This window comes from Phoca vitulina, unplaced genomic scaffold, assembly GCF_004348235.1.
Source record: "Phoca vitulina isolate PV1807 unplaced genomic scaffold, GSC_HSeal_1.0 scaffold10, whole genome shotgun sequence".
Classification (NCBI taxonomy): Eukaryota; Metazoa; Chordata; class Mammalia; order Carnivora; family Phocidae; genus Phoca; species Phoca vitulina.
The window spans coordinates 45101396-45122842 of record NW_022589713.1 but is presented as its reverse complement, the minus strand read 5'-3'; the positions used below and the strand labels follow the sequence as shown (position 1 = coordinate 45122842).

At 40.6% G+C, this 21447-nt stretch overlaps 1 protein-coding gene across 1 annotated transcript in view; it reads left to right on the top strand.

Moving 5' to 3' along the window:
* Positions 1-21447, top strand: part of WDR48 (WD repeat domain 48) — a 46067-nt gene that overhangs the window by 9519 nt on the left and 15101 nt on the right. The window contains exons 2-11 of the mRNA XM_032408969.1: positions 4916-5056; positions 7259-7337; positions 8225-8307; positions 8423-8552; positions 10448-10536; positions 10946-11047; positions 15125-15349; positions 17025-17099; positions 18195-18297; positions 19110-19207. Of these exons, the coding sequence (XP_032264860.1) occupies positions 4916-5056; positions 7259-7337; positions 8225-8307; positions 8423-8552; positions 10448-10536; positions 10946-11047; positions 15125-15349; positions 17025-17099; positions 18195-18297; positions 19110-19207 (1125 nt within the window). The remainder of the gene's footprint in view (positions 1-4915; positions 5057-7258; positions 7338-8224; positions 8308-8422; positions 8553-10447; positions 10537-10945; positions 11048-15124; positions 15350-17024; positions 17100-18194; positions 18298-19109; positions 19208-21447) is intronic.

The following is a 21447-nucleotide window of genomic DNA, read 5'->3' as shown; positions in this document are numbered from 1 at the left end:
GAAGATGTGTGTTTCTGAGAGAAGACTTTTGGGCAAAGTGGGGTGGTCCGGGCTCTTGCTAGAATATCTCATGTGGTGCTACAATGAAGGGGAGTTGAAGTTAAAGTAGAGGAAAGCATTGAAGAAGGAAAGAAAGGGAGAATGCCAGGGAAAACAAAAAGCTCTCTAAGAAAGGAAATGTATTCATGATATAGTTCTTGGCTAGTCAGTAGACAGCAATTACAAAGTCAAACAGTGGAGCTAGTACTGGTGATTTATTCACCCGAAAATCGAAAATCGTGGTATATCTGTATCAGAAGAGTAGAGGGAGGAGTTACTGAGAGTAGTCCAGAGCTAGATCCCAGTCTACCATAGCCTGAGTAAATAGATAATGTCTAAAATGGAAGGTTGTAGGATAAGCACAGTATTTTTGAGAAATGGAGTAACTCTTCAGAAACAACCGAGAGTTGAAATTTGTTACCCCTAGGAATTAAGACTGGGTATGGGGAGTCTTACCCAGACAACAGGGAGATGGTTTTTCATTAGAGTCTTTCTTTTTTCTTTTTTTTTTTTTTTAAGATTTTATTTATTTGACAGAGAGATACACAGCGAGAGAGGGAACACAAGCAGGGGGAGTGGGAGAGGGAGAAGCAGGCTTCCCGCTAAACAGGGAGCCTGATGCAGAGCTTGATCCCAGGACCCTGGGATCATGACCTGAGCTGAAGGCAGACACTTAACAACTGAGCCAACAGACGCCCCTCATTAGAGTCTTTTCAGTATTACGGTATTTGATCTTCTGAATACAGGCAAGAATTACTTGGGCAGAAATTAAATTATAAATTCAAAAAACTAACTAATACATGTCTTATTGTAAAACATTCATACCATATAAAAAAGGCACAAGTGAGTGACAATCACCATAATTCCATCACTCAGGAATAACTACTGATAGTTTTATGTATGTATATCCTTCCAAACTTATGTAGTTGTTTTAAAATACACATTTAAAATTCTGCAACATTTTTATAATATTTATTATTCACTACTGTATTGGACATATTTCACTTCAAAAAAACACATCATGGCTTTCTTCCCATGTTGGTCAGTCTAGATCTACATCAACATTTTTTTTTTTAAAGATTTTATTTATTTATTTGACAGAGACACAGCGAGAGAGGGAACACAAGCAGGGGGAGTGGGAGAGGGAGAAGCAGGCTTCCCGCTGTGATCAGGAAGCCCGATGTGGGGCTCGATCCCAGGACCGTGGGATCATGACCTGAGCCGAAGGCAGGTGCTTAACGACTTGAGTCACCCAGGCGCCCCTACATCAACATTTTTAATGATTAAGTAGCATTCTCTTTTATAAGGTGTGTGCCAAGATTTACCCAACTAGGATACTTCTAATTCTTTGCCATTTTTAATCACACATCTGTAGTAGATACCCTTGAAGAGGTAGGCCTGGATTTGTTTTGCTAAGAATTACTTTCCACCTGGAATTAGGACCTGGCAATCATGTTGTTATTCTCTGACCCTTTCCCACTGGACCAATCACATAATCTGCCAGAAATTTGAACATTAAGATTCCTATTTGCAACATAGTCTCCACTATGAAATGTACTGAGAGAAGCAGATAAGGGGTCTTGAAGCCCCAGAGAAAAAGAGATTGAGAGAGATTGAAATTGACATTGAAGCCATCTTGGTTCCGATGGTTTTCCAGTGTCTGATTCATGCAATAATATTTATTGTGTGTCTTTTATGTGTCAGACACTCTAATGAGGCACAGTGATAGAAGGAACAAGGCTGACAAGTTCCTTACCCTCTTGAAGCTTTTATTCTGAAGGAGAAGATACAACAAAAAAGAGAAATACGGAGGGTGGTAAGAACTGTGCAAGAAATTAATAGGGTAAGTGATGGAGGAAGGAGATCAGGGGATTCCCTTCAGAAGAAGTGACTTTTCTGCTAAGACCTGAAGGGCCAGGATGAGCCAGACAAGATAAAAGCCAGGGGGAGGATATTCCTGTGGGGATCGTAGAGGAGGGGGATGTTTTTGGCACAGGGAACAGTAAATACTGAAGCCCTGGTGTGGGTGGGAAAGAGCTTGATGTGTTTGAGGAACAGAACAGAGTTTGGGGTGACTCTCATGAAAGAAGCTAGGGGGAGTTAGTTTGAGGTGAGTGTGAAGATGCAGGATAGATCCAAAGCATGTGAGGAATTTGGACTTTTAAATGCAGTGAAAAACCTTTGGAAGACTTCAGCAGAGAAGTGCCATGATTTTATTTTAAAAATGTCTCTTATGAATCATGACCATATTTCCTGCCCTTGGACTCTGATAGATATCCTTGTATTTTTTTTGTTAAATTCCCTCCCTCTCTCTTTAATTTAAGCTGATTTGAGTAAGTATTACAGTTAGTTGCACCCAAAAGACTAGGCCAAAAACAACAGTCTTGTCTTTGTGCGTATAACCCTGGCCCTTTTCATGTCTTTATTTATGTGTTTGTTGGCATTTTCTTTTCTTTTTAAAAAATTTCCTCTTGGTGATCTTTATTTCTCTGTCAGAGTTTGATGACTTCTTACTGTTTTGTATGGACTCTTTGTAGGTTCTCAAGAGTTTTATCTTTCATATTTATTTCATTATTTTCCCAGATTTTAGATGTTTGCCTTTTAACCTTGCTCATCTTATTTTTTGACGTTCAGAGTTTTGTTTGGTTTTCCCTGAATAACAGCATTATTGAGATAAAATTTATGTGAACTCAACCTGTTAAAGTATACGATTCAGGGCTTTTTCGTAAATTCATAATGTTGTACATTGATCACCTAATTCAGAGACTTTTGTCACCCCAGAAATAAACCTCATACCCATTAGTATTCACCCCCATTTCCCTCTCCTCCAAGTCCCTGGCAACCACTAATGTACTTTCTCTTTCTGTAGATTTACCTGTTGTGGACATTTCTTGGAAGTATACTCCTAAAATAGGTGGCCTTTTCTAACTGGTCTCTTTAACTTAGCAGAATGTTTTTAAGATTCTGTCGATGTTGGAGCCTGTGTCAGTACTTCACTGCTTTTTATGGCTGACTGAGATTCCATTGCACAGACAGACCACATTTTGTCTATCTGTTCATCAGTTGGTGGGCAGTTGAGTTGTTTCCACTTTTTGGCGGTTGTGAATAATGCTGCTGTGAGCAGTTGTGTACATCTGGAAGGTTTTGACTTGTGTTGGTCAAAGCAGCATTGTCTTTTTCTTTGAAAAGATTACCCTGTTTCTTGTCATATTAGCAGAACCTTCTCTATGTAGAGATTATACATATTTGCCTGTCTTTTAAAAAGTATTTTTATGATTAAATTGTTAAATTTCAATCTTTAGTTCATATGCAAATTCATTTTGGTTTAAGATCTGGAGAAAGGATATAATTTTTCCCAGTGGAATCACTAGATGCTCCTAGATAACTTATTAAAGAGGTTATCATGCCCTCATTGATTTGAAACACTACGTTTATATCAAAATTAAAAATTTGTAGTAGGAAAATATGTGTCCAAATTTTGTTTTATTCTACTGATCCTTTTTTTCTATATTCCTGTTGTGGTACTCCATTGTAATTCTCGTAGCTTTACCTTTTAAAACCTTTAAAGAATATCCTTTCATTTTTAAAAAATGACTAGGTATTACCCTGGAGACATTGTACTGTATGTATTTTGTCAGCTTCTAGAAAGAATTCTGATAGGACTCTGACCAAAGTTGGGTTAAATTCACAGATTTAGGAAAGAATTATTTATTTTGAATCTTCCTGTGCTACAGTATGGCATGTCTCCTTTATTCAGGTTGTTCTTTTATGTATCTTGTGCTGTTGGTTATGTATCTTCCTTGCAAAATATGTTTCTAGTACTTACTCTTGTTCCTATTGTAAATCATCCCCCCCCCCCCCCCCCCAGTTTTTTCTTAACTAGTTATTTCGTTAGATTAGAAACATTCTGCTTTGGGGCACCTGGGTGGCTCAGTCGGTTAAGTGTCTGCCTTTGGCTCAGGTCATGATCCCGGGGTCCTGGGCTCCCTGCTCAGAAGGGGGTCGTCTTCTCCCTCTCCCTCTCCCTCTGCCCCTGCTCACTCTCTCTTTCTCTCTCTCTCTCCAATGAATAAATAAAATCTTTAAAAAAAAAAAAAAAAGAAAAGAAAGAAACATTTTGCTTTGGGCTGCCTTTTTCTTACTTATAGTTGCTTTTGGTTGATTTTCTTGGGTTTTCACTTGGAGCAGACAGGTTACCAACAGCAAAGTAGAGGAAAACGCTCTGAAGGAAATGGTTAGCGTATTATAGGAACACAAAACTTCATTTTGTGTGGCAGGTCAGATGAGGCCTTTTTGAGGAAGCATTGTTTAAACACATCTAAAGACTGCAGCAGAGTGGGGGGGAAGAGCTTCAACACAGGGGACCAGTGCATGCGATGGTCCGGAGGTGCAGTGTGCCCAAATGGCGAGCAGCGTGTGCAAAGATGAGTGGCAGAAGTGCGCAGGGCACTTGAGGCCAGTCAAAGCTTTCAGATCAAATCATGAGTTTAGGAGAGTAAGCAGCCCAAGAGGTTTTTGAGCAGAGGAGAGACACAGTCCAATTTACATTTTTAAAAGATTCCCCAGCTGCTTTGTGGAAAATGGATTCAAGACGGACAAGAGTGGGGAGGAGTCTGGTTAGGAAGCTGTTGTAGTAAGTTAGCTTTATACCTGCTGATCCTGGACTAGGCTGAGCCTGACATCATGAATGTCATCATTCTCCACTTCTCAGTGTTTCAGTGTCTACAGAATAAAATGACATGTTTATTGGGTTGAAAAATAAGTTTTATATTGGAAAACATGGGATTTTGAATTTCAGATTGGCTACTAGTAGGCTACATTTTATTATTGCATGTCTTACAACTTCATAAAAAGCAAATCTGGACGTATTTATCAGGTTTCATATGTTATTCGAGATGAAGTGGAGAAGTACAACCGAAATGGAGTCAATGCCCTGCAGCTGGATCCAGCACTGAACAGACTTTTCACGGCCGGTCGAGACTCAATCATAAGAATATGGAGTGTCAATCAGCACAAGGTAAGGCAGGGATTGAGTTTTATACTCAGTCTGTCTAATATGGCACCTTTCACAGTTTCAGATTTAATCTCTGAGCAATGAGTTATTTGGTGCACTGCAACCAGAATTCTGTAAGCCTCTGAGAAAAACACCCCAGGGGAGTATTCAAAACTGCTTTAGCTAAGGACTCCATAAACTTAGGTGTGTGATAAGAGATCTCTGCTACAAAGAAACAAAGAGATTGGTCTGGTGGGAGGATTACTTTCAACAATTTATATTTTCCTGTTCTTGGCAGCCCTTTTCAGTGCTTTAAAAAAAAAAAAAAGTTGAATACACTTTTTTACATTTATAATTAATAATTAATCTGGAGGAAACATTTGATTTCTTTCTTTAAAAGTGATTAGGGTACCCAAAAAATCCATAAGGCCTTATTAGATACTATAAGGTTGATATAAAAATAGAAAGACAACATGGTCGACTTCTTCAGGAGATTTAAAGTCTGTTTTCTTAAACAGGGAAAGGACTTAAATCTATGTAAAAATAAATCCCCAGTCAAATGGAAAGGAACTCTTTTTGTATTTTGTTTGAATGCCTGTATTGTGAATGACATAGGAAGGAAGATTCAGGGAAGGAGAAAGAGCATTTATTGAGCTCCTAGCTATGTATCAGATACACTTTTAGTCCTTTCCTATCCAGTGTGGTTTTAATTCTCACAACAACCCTTCAAGGCAGCTGATAATGATTCATTTCCATAGATGGGAAGACGGGCTCAGAGAAACCCATGGTTAAATAGCTGGTAAGTGACAGAGAATTAGCTCCCAGTCTAACTTCAGAACGCTGGTGCTTGACCTTGTAATTTTAAAAGTCTCTGTCTCTCTAGCAAGTTGTGCAAGTCTGATGTTCAGTCTGAAAAAGAGCCACTATTCTGCACAGTTGCTGGATGATGTTTCTTCAAATGGACTTTGGTCCAGTGGGCTTTAAATTTTTTAACCAATGGAAATAGTGGTGGGCCCAGTATCAAAAAAAATGGAAACTAAGAATACTATGGCTTTGAAATACTTCTTGGAACTCACATTTGAATTGGAATGTCACCTTCTAGGAATTAACAGTATTTCAAATAAATTAAGGAAAACACTCACAAGAACTTAAGCCTGAAAGAATCTAGAAAGCTACCTATCCTTCCCTTAGACATCTTTTTTCCGGTCTTCATTTCATGACAAGACTAAGTAGCATCATTTCTCAAATAAACTTGTAGAGAGAGCTGTTCTCTTCAGCCTTGAAGAGTCTTGAACTTGCCTGTGTTCGGTGTAGGATATAACTAAATGCTCTTTAAAAGGCCTCTCCTGGTAATTAAGCCAAGAGAGAAGAATGGAAGAATCTCAAGTTACTGAATCGATACGGTGGCAGGGCTAGTACTCCTTTAACTTTGGGCTTCCAGTTCTTCTCGGAAGGACTGTAGATATCATGAGGAAAACATTTAGTTCAGAAGGTAAAAACCTTAGTAGGAGGTTAAGAGCAAAAATGTTCATCTCCTTCTGCAGTCAGGCTGGGCTCCTCACTACTCTCGTTCAGCCACATCTTCATTTCTGGGTCTCCTGTCTGCTGTGAGCCTTTACCACCCCCGATCCAAATTCCTCAAGCCTGCAGATCTGCTCACATCCTGTCCTTCCTAGGAAACCCCTGCCTGCAGCACTCTGTGTCATATGCAGTGCCTCGCCCAGATCTTGTTGTCTTTGCTAACTTAAGACAAAAATTAAGCATTTGTCCTAGAAACCTAGGCTTTCATCAGTAATAAAACTCCTAAAACAAAACTTCTGTTTACATCTGTTATATGGAAGCACCAACTGTTTGATGAAATTCTACTCTGGGGGTGCCTGGGTGGCTCAGTCGGTTAAGCATCGGACTCTTGATTTGGGCTCAGGTCATCATCTCAGGGTTGTGAGATCAAGCCCCACATTGGGCTCTGCTATGTGCATGGAGTCTGCTTAAGACTCTCTCTCTGCCCCTTCCCACTCGCTCAGTATGCATTCATACACATGGGCGCGTGCGCATTCTCTCTCTCTTAAATAAATTCATTCATTCTACTCTGAATTCAGTTGTCAGTTTTAAGACCTGAGAGCAGTGTGTCACATTAATTGAAGAATGTAGACATATCTATAATTTGTAATGTATTTCATTCTCTAATGTAAACTAATGACCTTACAATTTTTCTTTTAATTTTAGCAAGATCCATATATAGCATCTATGGAACACCATACCGATTGGGTAAACGACATTGTACTTTGTTGTAATGGGAAAACATGTAAGTACTTCTTTGGATCATTGGGCTTCTGGAAGTTTTTTATTCAATTTGATATGCTTTTCATTTTTTGTGTACTTTTTTTTAATTGAAGTTTGGCATACAAACAAAAGCACACACACCTAGAGAACACAGCTTAGTAAGTTTTATAAGGTGAACACCCATGTCTACGTACAGATTACAAGAAGCCCCCTTGGACTGTCCTTTCAGTCACTCCCTTATGCCCCAAGATAACTGCTTTCCTGTCTTCTAAACACTGTAGATTAGTTTTGCCTGCATTCGAACTATATATAAATAGACTCATCACAATATGTATTCTTTTAGCTTTATTAATGTCTTTTTTCGTTCTTATTATGGTAAGATCCATTTCTTGGTTTTGCAGTGTGTGTTAGAGAAATTTTTCTCCATCAGATTAGTTGCTCCTTCAACTGGAACATTAAAAAAAGTTTGCTCTGCCTATTTAAAAAAATATTTGAGGGGCGCCTGGGTGGCTCAGTTGGTTAAGCGTCTGCCTTTGGCTCAGGTCATGATCCCAGGGTCCTGGGATCAAGCCCCGAGTCAGGCTCCCAGCCCAGCAGGGAGTCTGCTTCTCCCTCTGCACCTCCCCCTGCTCGTGCTCTCTCTCTCTCTCTCTCAAATAAATAAAAATAAAATCTAAATAAATAAATAAATATTTGAGACAAAGTACAATAGGTTCTAGGAAAACCTTTTAGATTGTGTGTGTGTGTGTGTGTAAACATTAACAGATACTTAATGTTAAGAATACTATAAATATTCAAGAATATATGTGTGTCTATGAACATTAGTTTGAAAGTATGTTGCATTGTTATAAGTCTTTAAAATGGTGAAGTCTTAACTACTCGAGTTTGTTTATTCTTTGCATCTTCTAGTAATATCTGCTTCTTCTGACACGACAGTGAAAGTGTGGAATGCACATAAGGGATTTTGCATGTCAACACTAAGGACACATAAGGTAAAACAACAAACATAATTTTTGGTGTCTCTAGTATAATATTGAGATCTCGCTACTTTATGTGGCTCATTTTCTTACTGATCTAGTAGATCATTGTATGTGTGTTCTGTTACAGGATTATGTAAAGGCCTTAGCATATGCCAAGGATAAAGAACTGGTAGCTTCGGCTGGGTTGGACAGACAAATATTCCTTTGGGATGTGAATACTTTAACAGCATTGACTGCCTCAAATAACACTGTCACAAGTAAGGTGTTTGAAAAAAATTTCTTTAAAAGTAATTCAAGTTGATATAAATAAAGAATGGTTTATGAAACATCTTTGATAGGTTTGCATCGAGGCAGTGCTTCATATTTTGAGAGTGCTTCTACCTACACTGTTCTAGCCCCCAAGAGTATGATTGAACAACAAGGAGCTAGTTCGTCACTGCAGTCTAAAAATGGTAACTTCTTCAGGTGTAACCTGGTTATTTTTGTCCGTGTGCATGTCTTAGCTCCCTAGCTAAAGTGTAAGTTCCTTCAGGGCAGAGGAATCTGTCTTATCACCACTTTGTACCTCCTACAGCATTGCCTGGCCCAAAGCCACAGTTTCAGCAGATACTGTCGATAGAAGTGGTGATTACCTGACAAAGCAGGCAGTTTCTGACTCTTAAAAGTGTTACTATGTCTTATGAGCCCTTGAGTTGATGGCCAAGATGGAGAATACCCAAAGGAAAGACAGAAAAGTCCTCCAATACCGATTTTGTGGGACCCTTTCAGAGCCGCCCTAAACAATCCAGCCAGTTTCAAAAGAGTTCAGAGAGATTGGGTGCCTCTGGAGGCAATTCAGAGACATTCACAGTAGGTTAATAGCACAGGTGCCTCACCAACTAAGATATCTCAGATTACCAGGTTAGACCCAAACAAATCTAGATTTGAGACTCGGCCTCACAGTTGGCTCACCCTATTAGAGTCCTCTAGGCTAGAAAGTCTGTGTTCAGGATCTGAACTATCTAGATCCCTACATATAGGTCCAATTTGTCATAACTGTGGAATACTCACATTGACATAGCCAAATCAGTCGGAATATAATCTAGGATGTGCCAGGAAGGGCACATTAGGAGACTGATGTTTATAATTTCTTGAATATTCTGCCCTTTCCCCAGGAAATATGCAAAGCTCTAAACACTACCCTCCTCTGTTCTCTTTGATTTTTCACCAGTGCATTATTGTAGTGATTCAGCAACTGGTCCCTGCTGAGGGCTGTCATGACACACATTGGGTCTCTCTAGATGTAGGGTCTTCCTCAAAGAGACACTAACAGGAGGGAACAAAGCAAAAGAAGTCAGGATTGTCCCAAGGTCAGAGACCAGGCTTACGGTTACAGATTCTGCAACAGATACATCTTGCTTAGAATTGTTTAAAGAGGTTACCACACAGGTTGATTTATGATTATAGACACACTAATTGCTAACATTTATTGAGTATTACTACAATCGTTTTCTAAATATACGAATATATTAACTGCTTCACTCATAACCTCTTAGTATGTTTGTTTATATTTTTTATTGAAAATTAGGATCATACCGTATAGACAGTTTTGTATGTAACTTTTTTCACCTCAGTGAAACTGAGTTCTGAATCAAAGAGCATGAACATGATTCTTGCTACACATTGCCTAATGTCCTTCCAAGAGCTGTACCAACAAATTGTACTTACCCCACAAGTAATGTATAAGAGTACAATTGAACTGTTTTTTGAGAATTATTACCTCATTGAAAATCTGAATTGGTGGGTGAAAATAATATTTTTTGCCTTGATTTGTGTTTCCTTGAAAATAGTGAGTTTGGACATATTTTTCATATTTATTGGCACAAGTATATCTTTGAAAATACATTACTTATGTGGATAGTTTTTAAATGGCAGTGCAATTCAATTTAGCAAATATTTATTGAGCACTTGTGTATGCTTAAATCTAGAAAAGATGTAAATTTTGATAATGGTCTTGTTTAGAATGACCTCCATCATCGCTAGACTTCTTTTCCTTAGAGCACTCACAAAGATAAGATTTTCTAAACCGAATAACTGAACTTACGATTTTTGCTGACTAGCTGCCGAACAGCTGATGATTTTGTTAACGTTTAGCTTCCTTTATCTCTAATAGCTTCTTCTTTAAGTGGGAACAAAGATTCCATTTATAGCCTGGCAATGAATCAACTGGGAACAATCATTGTATCAGGGTCCACTGAGAAGGTAAGGGGGAGCTTAACGGATATATCTTAACACTGGAAAACAAAGACACCAAAATAATTTGATCTGTGTAATTACTAAATATACAGACCATGGTTTTGCTTGGTGGGTGCTAAGGGAAAGGTTTTATTTGAACAAACGAGAATATAACTATATAATTACTGTCGCGTGTGGTGATGGGGGTGGGGTGGATGGGTGGAGGAGGCCTATTTGTGTTTTGACATTAGAAAGGCTTCCTCCTACTTGAAAAGATTGAGGGCCTCAGACAGTGTCCACTGGCAGAACAATATTTCCTTCTCAGAATGTAATGGTTGTCATTTAACTTCTTAGTCATTTATTATTGAAATTTGTTCATATATATATATATATATATATATACTCAGTTTGTGTAATATTTTGTTAAAATACACAGGTTTTAAGGGTATGGGATCCAAGAACATGTGCAAAACTAATGAAGCTGAAAGGACACACAGACAATGTCAAAGCACTGCTGTTGAACAGAGATGGTACACAGGTATGCACTTGCGTGTGCATGTTTACCTAATAACCTTGTCCAAAATTTCATGCACCAGAAACTTCCCCGCTTTGTTGCCTAGGTTGATTTTGACCCAAAGCCACACATATTATAAACTGTGGTCTGCTTTTAAATCCTTAAAATACTCAATTGTATGTAATTTTGAAATTACTCTGTTTGCATCACTTCTAAATAAAGGCCAAACAAAAAGTTCCCTCAGAATAATTCTAATGCCAACAAGTATATGCAGTTATGATGTGTATAGGATAAAATAATTTAAAATGTCACTTTGTGTAAAGCAGAAGGAAGTTTTGGTATTGAATGCTTTGTGCTAGTAAATTAAGGGGAAATTTCCTGACAGTGGGTTTGACTTTGGGCAAATCCTGTCATTTGACTGTATAGATACAGTTTATACAGTTTATAAATTTAGTTATCTGACATAATACCTAAGAGTCAGCATTTCAAAGAAAAACATTTTGGTAATGTTTGAACATGTACTGGTTGGGTACATAATTCGATTTGTTCTGTAGCAGTGGGAAAATGATGTTTCATCAATATAGATAATAAAAACAAAAACTGAGCACCATTTTCAGTTAAGACCCACCTCTACCTTGTACCCCTACCTCCCCCAGCCATGTTTTCTCATGGGCCAAGGAGAAGCCCAGAGCTAACTGGAATTGATTGCAAGCGGGTTAGGAAAGGGAGAGTAGGGAGGTGGTGCGATGAGAGGCGCCATCACTCCTGTGGAAATTATGTTGTAGAAACTGCCTCACACGTGAATTAGAGAAACCTTTGTCTCCAGGGGTGAGAGGAAGGTTTGGAAAACTAGCCAAAACCAGGAACTCATCTTCAGAACCAGGCAAAGAGAGGCTTGAAGATGCCCATGGAGGTCTTTGGAGATGTGGAAGGATCTCAGTGTTAATGTACTGTGTGGCCTTGAGAGAACTTCACGTTACTAGTCCTTAGTTGACTCATCTGCAAAGCAGGGACCATAATATTTAGTTTGTATAGTTGGTAAGAAGATTAGAAGTAGTAAGTATATTCTTGTCTGTAGGCCATGGCATTCTCTGGTGCCCTTGAGTTCCTTTACAGCTCCATTTTCCTGGGAGTCTAAGAAGCCCAGTTTGGTCAGCTCCTCACTGTTTTGCAGGGTTGCTGCTGGGCTACACTTGAGATGGCTGCACCGGCCTTGTTCTGTGGGCTTCGTTCAGGATTTGACTGCGTCCTCTGGTCTTCATGGGACTGCCCTGAAATAGGGGGCTGTGGACGAGATGGTTTTCAGAAGGAGGCTGTGGGCTTGGCAGACTTTCTAAAGCTCCCCCTGCTACTATACTCCTTGCCTTGTTTCCTCTATATATAGTCATGAATGCGCTTTTATCTAAGACAATTTAAGTAGCACGTATGGTTACAGATGTACTTCATGTAAAGTCAGCTGCACTTACTCTAAGCAGACCGCTTGAAAGGCTGCCCTTGGGCGGTAGAGCGCATAATTAGGCAGATACCATCCTCCTCGAGTTCCTCCTCCATCCATTTTCCTTCTTGGCAGCTAGAGGCGAAATGTAAACTTAACCCCCAACTACACTTATATTAGGGAATTGATCAACAAAACAGCAACAGTAACTACTTGTTTGGGCCAAAGGAGGAAAAAAGAAACCTTTAGGTACTGATTCTCAAACTCTTGTAATATACGAGAGAAATAGTTAACAGTTACTGGACCAGAGCATGTACTGCATCCCGCAGAGTTGCCCTGCAAGCTTCTAATGTAGGATCTCTGGTGGCATCATGAGTCAGAGACTTGTGATAAGATATGTATAACAGGCCAGTGAATCCCATGGACAGCCCCTTCCTTTGTTGTGTTGTTGTTATTTAGCAAATCATACTGTTTGAGGTCTGTCGCCACGGCAGTTGTTTTGATTGGTGCCAACATTACTGGGCTGAGCCACCTGCCATTTCATCCCTTGTACTTGCTTAGGCAATTGCTTTAGGAACTGGGACAGTCTGCCATCTTGGTTTGAGTCAGTGACATCCTCGTGTGTCCCTCACAGGGTTTTCCTATAATTGAAGTCCTGCCGGACCTAGCTAAAAGTCAAGGGGTCTTTAAGCATCAGGCCACTCCTTGCCCCGACTTACCTTGCCCACTTGGCTGCTGTCTATTGCAGTTACAATTGCATATGAGTGACCATCCCAGAAACACTTATGTTGGTCAACAGTGGCCTGGCCTCAATACACTGGCCCCCCTCGTTTCTATTTGGCAAAAGCGCAGCCACCTGATCAGGGCTGTAGAGTCTGTGCCTCTAAGTCTAATGTAGTAGAACCATTCAGGTCCTTCTGTCCTAGTCCCAAGAATTACCTCCTAGTGACAGGGTCTTCACGTTTATCCAGTGGAAGGGTGGAAGTAGTGGGAAATGTCTGATGATTACTCTAGCTCCTGCAAGGTAGCAGGCACTAGAATTCCTATTAAACAGGCACATCCTTCAACCATACTACCAAACGCTGCAAAGAAGTTCGCCAGCATTGTACTTTAAAAGTAATTGTTGTCTGCTTGGGGGCCTGCCTTTTAGCGGCCTTAGAATACATTTACCATCAGAGATTATTTTATGTTCAATATCAGAGTTGATACAGCTCTGTTCTTTCATCTTTCAGCTGTACGCTTTGGGTTTGGGACTTATCTCTTCCCTTGCTGCAAGTTGCCTAGGCTGTGAGAACTTCAACCCATCACCTTAGCTTTCCTTATCCTGAAGTGGTCAGATCTTACTCCCTGTAGATACATGGCCTAGGATCTGAGGGATCAAAGCTACACTAACAGCTTTGCCACCTCAGAGTAGCAGCTCTTCCTGGACAGCGGAGCCCTTCCTTGCTCTCTCTCCATCAGATTGTATGGGTCCTCCCACAGGCATGTTGGAGGTCTGCTTGTAACTTCCTCTGGACAGTTTCGTTGTTGGTTAGGCTCTTGGTTGCCTTGTAAACCAGTTAGAATAGGGGATTAAAACACTGATGCTCCTGGCAACTTATGGGGGAGTGTCCTAGTGGGTGTGCATTTAACTAAACACATCCAGAGTTCGAAAGGCCCCTTCCAGTCACAGGCACGCCAATAAATCTTAATATTCCTTAAGGTCTCATCTATTCAGACACTTTCTAAATCTCCAAGCCCACAACTATCTTCTCTTCTTTGAAGCTCTTTGCCTACTTAATTTTTTACACGAGCACCAGCAGTTGCTTCTTCTTGAGGCCATTTTTTCCCCAAAGGAGTAAGTTTTTATTCTCTTCTGCAAGTCACCACAGTAACTGGTAGTGAACCCCAGGCATGCTGAATGTGAATGTAGTGTGCCCAATTCAGCCTCTTTCTGTCGGAGTCACAGTGTGCTCAGCCCTAGTTTGTGTGCCAGCAACTTCTATGTAGTTGATGCTCCTGAGCCTTTAGAAAGCGTCAGAATTGCTAATGTTAACTTTGAATGCTGGAAGTCCACATTTTATATTAATAGATGTTGAACTTGAGGCTCAGATGGGAAGTATGTAAGGTCACAAAGACTGAGTGGTAAGCCCGGGACTAGATTTTGCTTCTGACTCCTGTTGGTAGAATGCCAGAGACCTGGCAGGCCATTAGGAGCGCATTGCCGTGAGGGAGAGGTGAGACAGAGGTGTGACCTAGGGCTCCAAAAGACCTGCTGGCCTAGTGCAAATCTCGTCAACCTTAGTGTACAGAATGACCTGGAGAGCCTATCAAAACACAGACTGATAGACCCTACCAGAGTTTCTGCCTCATTAGGTTTGGAATTGGACCAGGAATCTGCATTTTTAACAAGTTCCCAGGGGATGCCAATTCTGCATGTGGCCAGGTAGGAGAGAAGAAAGGCAGTTTTGCTCAGAAGTTTCCCCTGCTTGAGCATGTACTGTTGCCTTCGGTCATTTCAGCCTGTGGTGCATGCTTATCAGAGGTCTTTATCGGAGGCAGAAATACAGGATGTCAGAGGTGGGTGTTTGACAGTGTAGAGGCAGGAGAGGCACTGAGTGCAGAGCACAGCAAAGCAGGAACTTTCCCAGCCAGAACTTTTTCTAACTTTAACTTTCTGTTTTCAGTGCCTTTCCGGCAGTTCTGATGGGACAATTCGCCTTTGGTCCCTTGGCCAGCAGAGATGTATAGCAACGTACCGAGTCCATGATGAAGGTGTTTGGGCTCTGCAAGTGAATGACGCCTTCACGCATGTGTATTCTGGAGGAAGGGACAGAAAGATTTATTGTACAGACCTGAGAAACCCTGACATTCGGGTACTAATTTGTGAAGAAAAAGCACCAGTTCTCAAGGTGTGTCCTAAATTTAGTTTTGTGGTTAAGATTGTTACATGTGCTAGCCAAATCCGGCAAAATCTGTATTAAAGCAGGAATCAGCTATGGGATTGTAAAAACGTATTTTAATTTTCATTAGTCACTTGTAGAAGAAATTGTGACTTTTTGGGTACCTCAGTGACACGTAGCTGTCCCACTGGCGAATCCTAGTGCAATTTCCCCACGTTGCTCCTGAGCTCAGTTGGCTTTCCTAACCTGTCCTTAGTGGAGGAATGTGACGAGTTCAGGTATCTGTAAGCAGACAACAACAAAGCACAAATGTGTCCAATGCCTCAAGAGGGAGGTTGTGGAAGAGTTGCTCCAGAAGAGAGAACAAGCCAGTTCATACGCCAAACCGTGACTGCCTCAGAGTAGTCCTGATTGCTAATCAGCATCTGCTGTGTGGGTGAAAGGGTACTTGAGAAGCCATCCATACTGACACCTGCTGAAAGTGAAGCCTGGACTGCTAAATGGCCGTATCTTCATAGGACAAGATGTTCGGCCTCCCTGATGATCTCAGAATTACACATTGAAACCATAGTGAAGAGCTTTCCAGATTTAAAATGGAGGCATAAAGACAGCACTACTTCATTTTCACAAAAATCATCCAAAAACAACTAGAAAAGCAAGAAACAGAACTGCAAATACCCACGAAACTAAGTGACATCTGAAACCCAGGCCACAGTGTAAGAGGAAGGGCTGAAAAAGGGAATAGAAGTCAAAGGAGACAGTTGAGGGGATTCCTGTGGCCTAGGAGCGCACACATCCTGGCCGAGTATGGCTCTTTAAAATAGGTGGCGCCCCCCAGAGGACAAAACCAATAATTCTAGGGGAGCAAGGGAGTTGAGGCTGAAATTAGAGCCTGTGTTCAGGGGGCAGAAGCACTGTGTGTGAGTCCTGCAGCTGCCAGGATCTCTTGACTGTGGAGGAAAAAGCTCAAAGAATTTAGTGACAACATAACTGTGTGTTGAAAGAAACGTAACTTTGAACTGAAGAGGATTCCTACTTGCTAGGAGTCCAGCCTATCCCACGACTTCCAACCGTCAGTTTCCTGGCACAGGAAGAATAGTGGATGACTGACCATAGAGTGATTTCATGTACGTGCCATCTATATACATGGCTGTAGGGACATATTTCTATATGTGTACTATTTTTAAAAATACAGAAGGCACACGGTAAACTGTTTGCAGGTGTAGTATTCTTAGGTGAGGGAGGTGAATTACGTGGGTACTTTTCACTTTTGCTATGTTAGAATGTTTTTTTACTACAAACATTTTCAAAGAGAAAAAGAGACTTAATTTCCTTGTTATTAAAAAAGAAAAAATAAAAGAGTAACAAAAACAAAATTATGCTAAGTCACCCTTTTGACTGTACCCATTTGGATCCCTTAACTATTTAATTTAAAATCACGCTGAAACTTTCAGCTGCTGTTTTTGGTGAGAAGTCACTCCTATTACACTCGTAAAAGGCCGTTCTCCTTTAGCAAAGACACTCCCTCATTATTCTGTGCAACCCTAGCTTTTAACGCATGCCACAGTACAGTCAGCATACAAACATCGAATGAAGGAGTTGATATTTAATAATATGTAGCTAGTCCTGGCAGCTCAGGAGAGTCAGCATTCCACAGAGCAGTGTTTTTGTGCTTTGTTTTCAGATGGAGCTTGATAGATCAGCTGATCCCCCTCCCGCAATCTGGGTTGCCTCGACTAAGTCTACAGTAAATAAATGGGTAAGCGAACCGCCATATCCCTGGCAAAGGTTTGTAAACGTGTGGTTTGTTATCATAGACCTGCCAGATACCAGTAGCAAATGCTCGGGATGAACCTGACACTCAGCATGCTTTTGAACAGTGGCAAAATCTGAAAGCCTCTGTGAGTGATCCTAAAGATTGTACTAAAATTACGATAATAGTCAAGATGAAGCATCTGACTTCTTTGTCAGGAGCCAAGATAGACATTTGATGTGCTTAGAGTAAGCAGTGTTGCCTGATAAACCAATAAATGTTAGTACAGCGTCTGAGCTCACAAAACTGCATTTGAAAACAGGCAGCCCTGGTCCAAGTTTCCCCAGATACCCAAAAGTTTGCTTTGTGCCATTATTTATTACCCATTTTCTCTAACCAAAAGAAATCAGAAGGGAATTTTTGCTTTTATAAAATGGTGATTGCTTTTTTGTCTTTACAGCATCTCAGCTTATAAAAGGCTTCATATGAACGCTTTACTTTTGGATAGCAGGGAATACCTGTACCAACTTGGCAGGGACACTTGTTAGGTTTCTGTTTTTCCAAGTGTAAGAGAAAATAGAAAAATTGTGCTTTCAAATTCATTTCTTTTTTCCTCATAGCATGAAGAACAGGGATAGAAATAGAGGATAAGCAGAGAAAAGTCATTAAAAGTGCTTTAATTCTTAAATGTTAATTAAAGAAGATTTACGTTTTCTTGCTTACCAGACTATATGTGGATAACAAAAGAGAGAGTGTTTCCATTTATTTGTTTATACCTCAGTCAAGTGGGCTTTCTCGGTACTTGTAAAAAATGTTAGCTATCTTGTCTAAATTTCATCGTGCCAATGTGAGATCAACATAGCTTTACCTGGAAGAGTGCCTACTTTTCCCTCCAAAAACACAGTATTAATATTCCCTTCTTAATCCTTGTTTTGTTTCTTGAAATCATGGTAGATTATTGAACTTTATGATTAAATTTTCTTTGGTTGATGTTACTGTTTTGGTTTTTCTCATTTGTTCTTTGTTTTTCTTGCCACTTTAAACAGATTGGCAAAACTTAGAAAGCATAAAATGATTAAAAAATGAATTTTGTTCCTTTAGACCTTGAAGGGAATTCATAATTTTAGAGCCTCCGGAGATTATGACAATGACTGTACAAACCCTATAACACCCCTTTGTACGCAGCCTGACCAGGTTATTAAAGGTGAGTAAGGAAGGTGGAAGGTATTATACCTTTTACCGAGGTTAATTATCGTTACTAAGAGACTGACAAAAATAAAGGAAGTGACCTTCCTTTAAATGTAATTCTGATGGCAACAGAAGACGCAGTGTGTTGGTTTATTTTTAATAGAAGAAAAATATTTTTAAAATGCTATTTAGTGACTTTAGAAAGGGGAGTTTCTTGAGGTAATCTTTTTGCCCAGCATCAGAATAGTCATAGTCTGGGTCGAGCCAAGAACCATTTTGTAAAATATGTAGGGTTGAATGTTGTCTTTTGGCACAAGGCAGAACAAGTCCAATCTGGTCCCTGACTTCTCTGTGCTCCAGCGGGAAGTGGCAGCTCTGACTTGAAGGCTCAAGTGAGGAGTAGAATGCTGAACGGTGCATTCAACTGCAGTTCCGTGTCCATACTGGTGTCTTTAGAACCGCATGTCTGTGCAGGAGGCAGAAATTAGAGATGGGACTGATCCAGAGATTTCCTGTCATCATTTGAACTTTTCCCAGTGGGTAAAACGGTTTGCCCTTAACAGTTTTCCACTGGTAGCCCCTCGGAGGAGGAGGTTTTTCCATCTATTATCTGTTTTTAAAATTGGACAGTTTGTCTTAGGTTGGCCTTAAACTGCCTTAGATATATTTATACGTGTATATATTACTATATGTGTATCTTTTGATTCACCTTCTCCTTTCTGGTGGATAGTATGATTTCTGTTGTTACATGCCAATGAGTAATTACTGCTATATGGTGAATTTAAATAGGGAATTGTTTTGCTAATTGTTTGGGTTCTTTTCCTTTAGGGGGTGCGAGTATTATTCAGTGCCACATTCTTAATGATAAGAGACATATATTAACCAAAGATACCAATAATAATGTGGCATATTGGGATGTATTAAAGGTAAGTAACTTTTTGTATTAAATATAAGTTATTGGATCATGTATCCTCTTTATTTTTTATTATAAAATATATATATATGAAATAACCAAGGTAATAAGTATGTACATTAAGATTAGATTGCAATAATACTTTTTTTGGGTGGGGTGGATACTTTTTTTTTTTTTTAAGATTTTATTTATTTATTTGACAGAGAGACACGGCGAGAGAGGGAACACAAGTGGGGGAGAGGGAGAAGCAGGCTTCCCGTGGAGCAGGGAGCCCGACGCGGGGCTCGATCCCAGGACCCTGGGATCATGACCTGAGCCAAAGGCAGACGCCCAACGACTCAGCCACCCAGGCACCCCGGGGTGGATACTTTTTTATACAAGTATTTAGATAAGGCCATAGTTTATCTTTTTAAGCACCTAAAATTTGAGTGGAACCATTCCGCTGTGTTATATGCTGCCTTACCTTAAAATAAATATATCACAGTTCCTCATCCTTGACATTATTGACATTTTGGGCTGAATAAGTCTTTGTTGAGGGAAGTGGGGTAGAGTGGGATCTGTCCTGTGTATGATAGGATGTTTAGCAGCATCCCCAGCCCCTACCCACCAGGTACCAGTAACCACCTTCTCTTCTACCCCCAACTTCAGTTGTGATAGCCAGAACTCTCTCCGGACATCGCTAAATGTTTAGGGGGAGGAAGAAGCAGCAGCATACAGAATCACCCCAGGTTGAGAATCCCTGCAGTGCACAAAATAAGTTTATCCATTTCTTAGGATTTATAGACATCACTATGAGCATCAGTTACAACTCTGTCATGTTAAGATGACCCTGTGGGATAGTTAGATGTTTTAAACCATTCAACCACATTCTAAATAGCACTAAACAATTTATAGGCAGGGTGCCTGGGTGGCTCAGTTGGTTAAACATCTGCTTTGGGCTCATGTCATGATCCCAGGGTTCTCATCGGGCTCCCTGCTCAGCAGGGATCTTGCTTCTCCCTCTCCTCCCTGTTCATTCTCTCTCTCTCTCAAATAAATAAATAAAATCTTATAAAAAATTTATAGGCAGATTGAAAAGTTTGCTTTTCTTGGTGGTGGTGGTATATTTGTTCAACATCTATTTCCTGGATTGAATGAATATTGTGTGCAGAGAACTGTGTTGAGAGTCATAGATGACAGAAAGTCTGTACCATGATCACTTCTGGTAGGGACAAGGGTAGGGAAATGGGAAGGCCTTACAGATAAAAAACAGACAAATTACAGGGTAGTTTATGGACAAGGGCAATTACTTACAACTAGAGAAATCAGGTGAGCTTCGAGCTTCCTCATGGTGGAGAAATCATTTGAAGAGGGTCTTAAAGAATTCCAGCAGATGACTAATGGTAGGGCATTTTAGGAAGAGGGAGTGAATGACAAAGGCACAGGAGGGAAGGTAGTGCTCATTCAGTGACTCAGAGTTTTGTGTAACTGGAGACTAGAGGGAATGTTGGGGGGGATAGGGGTGTAAGGGGAGAAGGTGCCGTTCAAGGCATTCCCCAGAGATTCTTGAGTACAGGCCCCCCAGTTGGCCTTCTTTGCTGTTCCCTAAAGAGTCTTCATCTTAGATTGTGTTGGAGCAGGAAGAATCCCATGCCCGAGCGACAGTGGTCTGTGCGATGGGGAAGAGGCTGGAAGGCCGTGTCTTCAGCCTAATGACTTGGGGATCTCAAGGAAGAGACAGATGTTGGATACATTATAAGGAAGAATTGAAAAGCTCTGGGGTTTTGGTTAGGCTCCTGGTTAGAAGAAATGTCTACATCTAAAGAATAAGATAAACAGCTTTCTTTCTGAGAAGAAGGGACTGTCTTAATAGAAACCTTGGCCTCACTGACACTTTCCCTCCCCATGGGGCAGGCGTACAGGAAGTCACATAATGAAGCAGTTGCCTGGTGAGCATGGTTGCGGAGCAAGAGGCTTTAGTAGTTGAGTGGAAAATGAAATTGCAGCAGACTCCAAAAGTCCAATTGGGTTTTCTTATGTTAGAGATACACTTCTCAGGGGACTAAAGACTCACGTTTGTTTCAGAGAGGGGTGCTGTGGAGACTGGGAGGATCCAGAGCAGCCCTGAGGACCTGGTCAGCAGGAACTTGGCTACCCTGCCACTGACGTGGCCCTAGTTCTGCCCCATGGCTGGGCTTCCCCTCATGCTGCCCAGCACCTGACGCTCTCCAGAACATAACAATCTAATTGGGCAAAGCTACTCTTTCAGGGTGG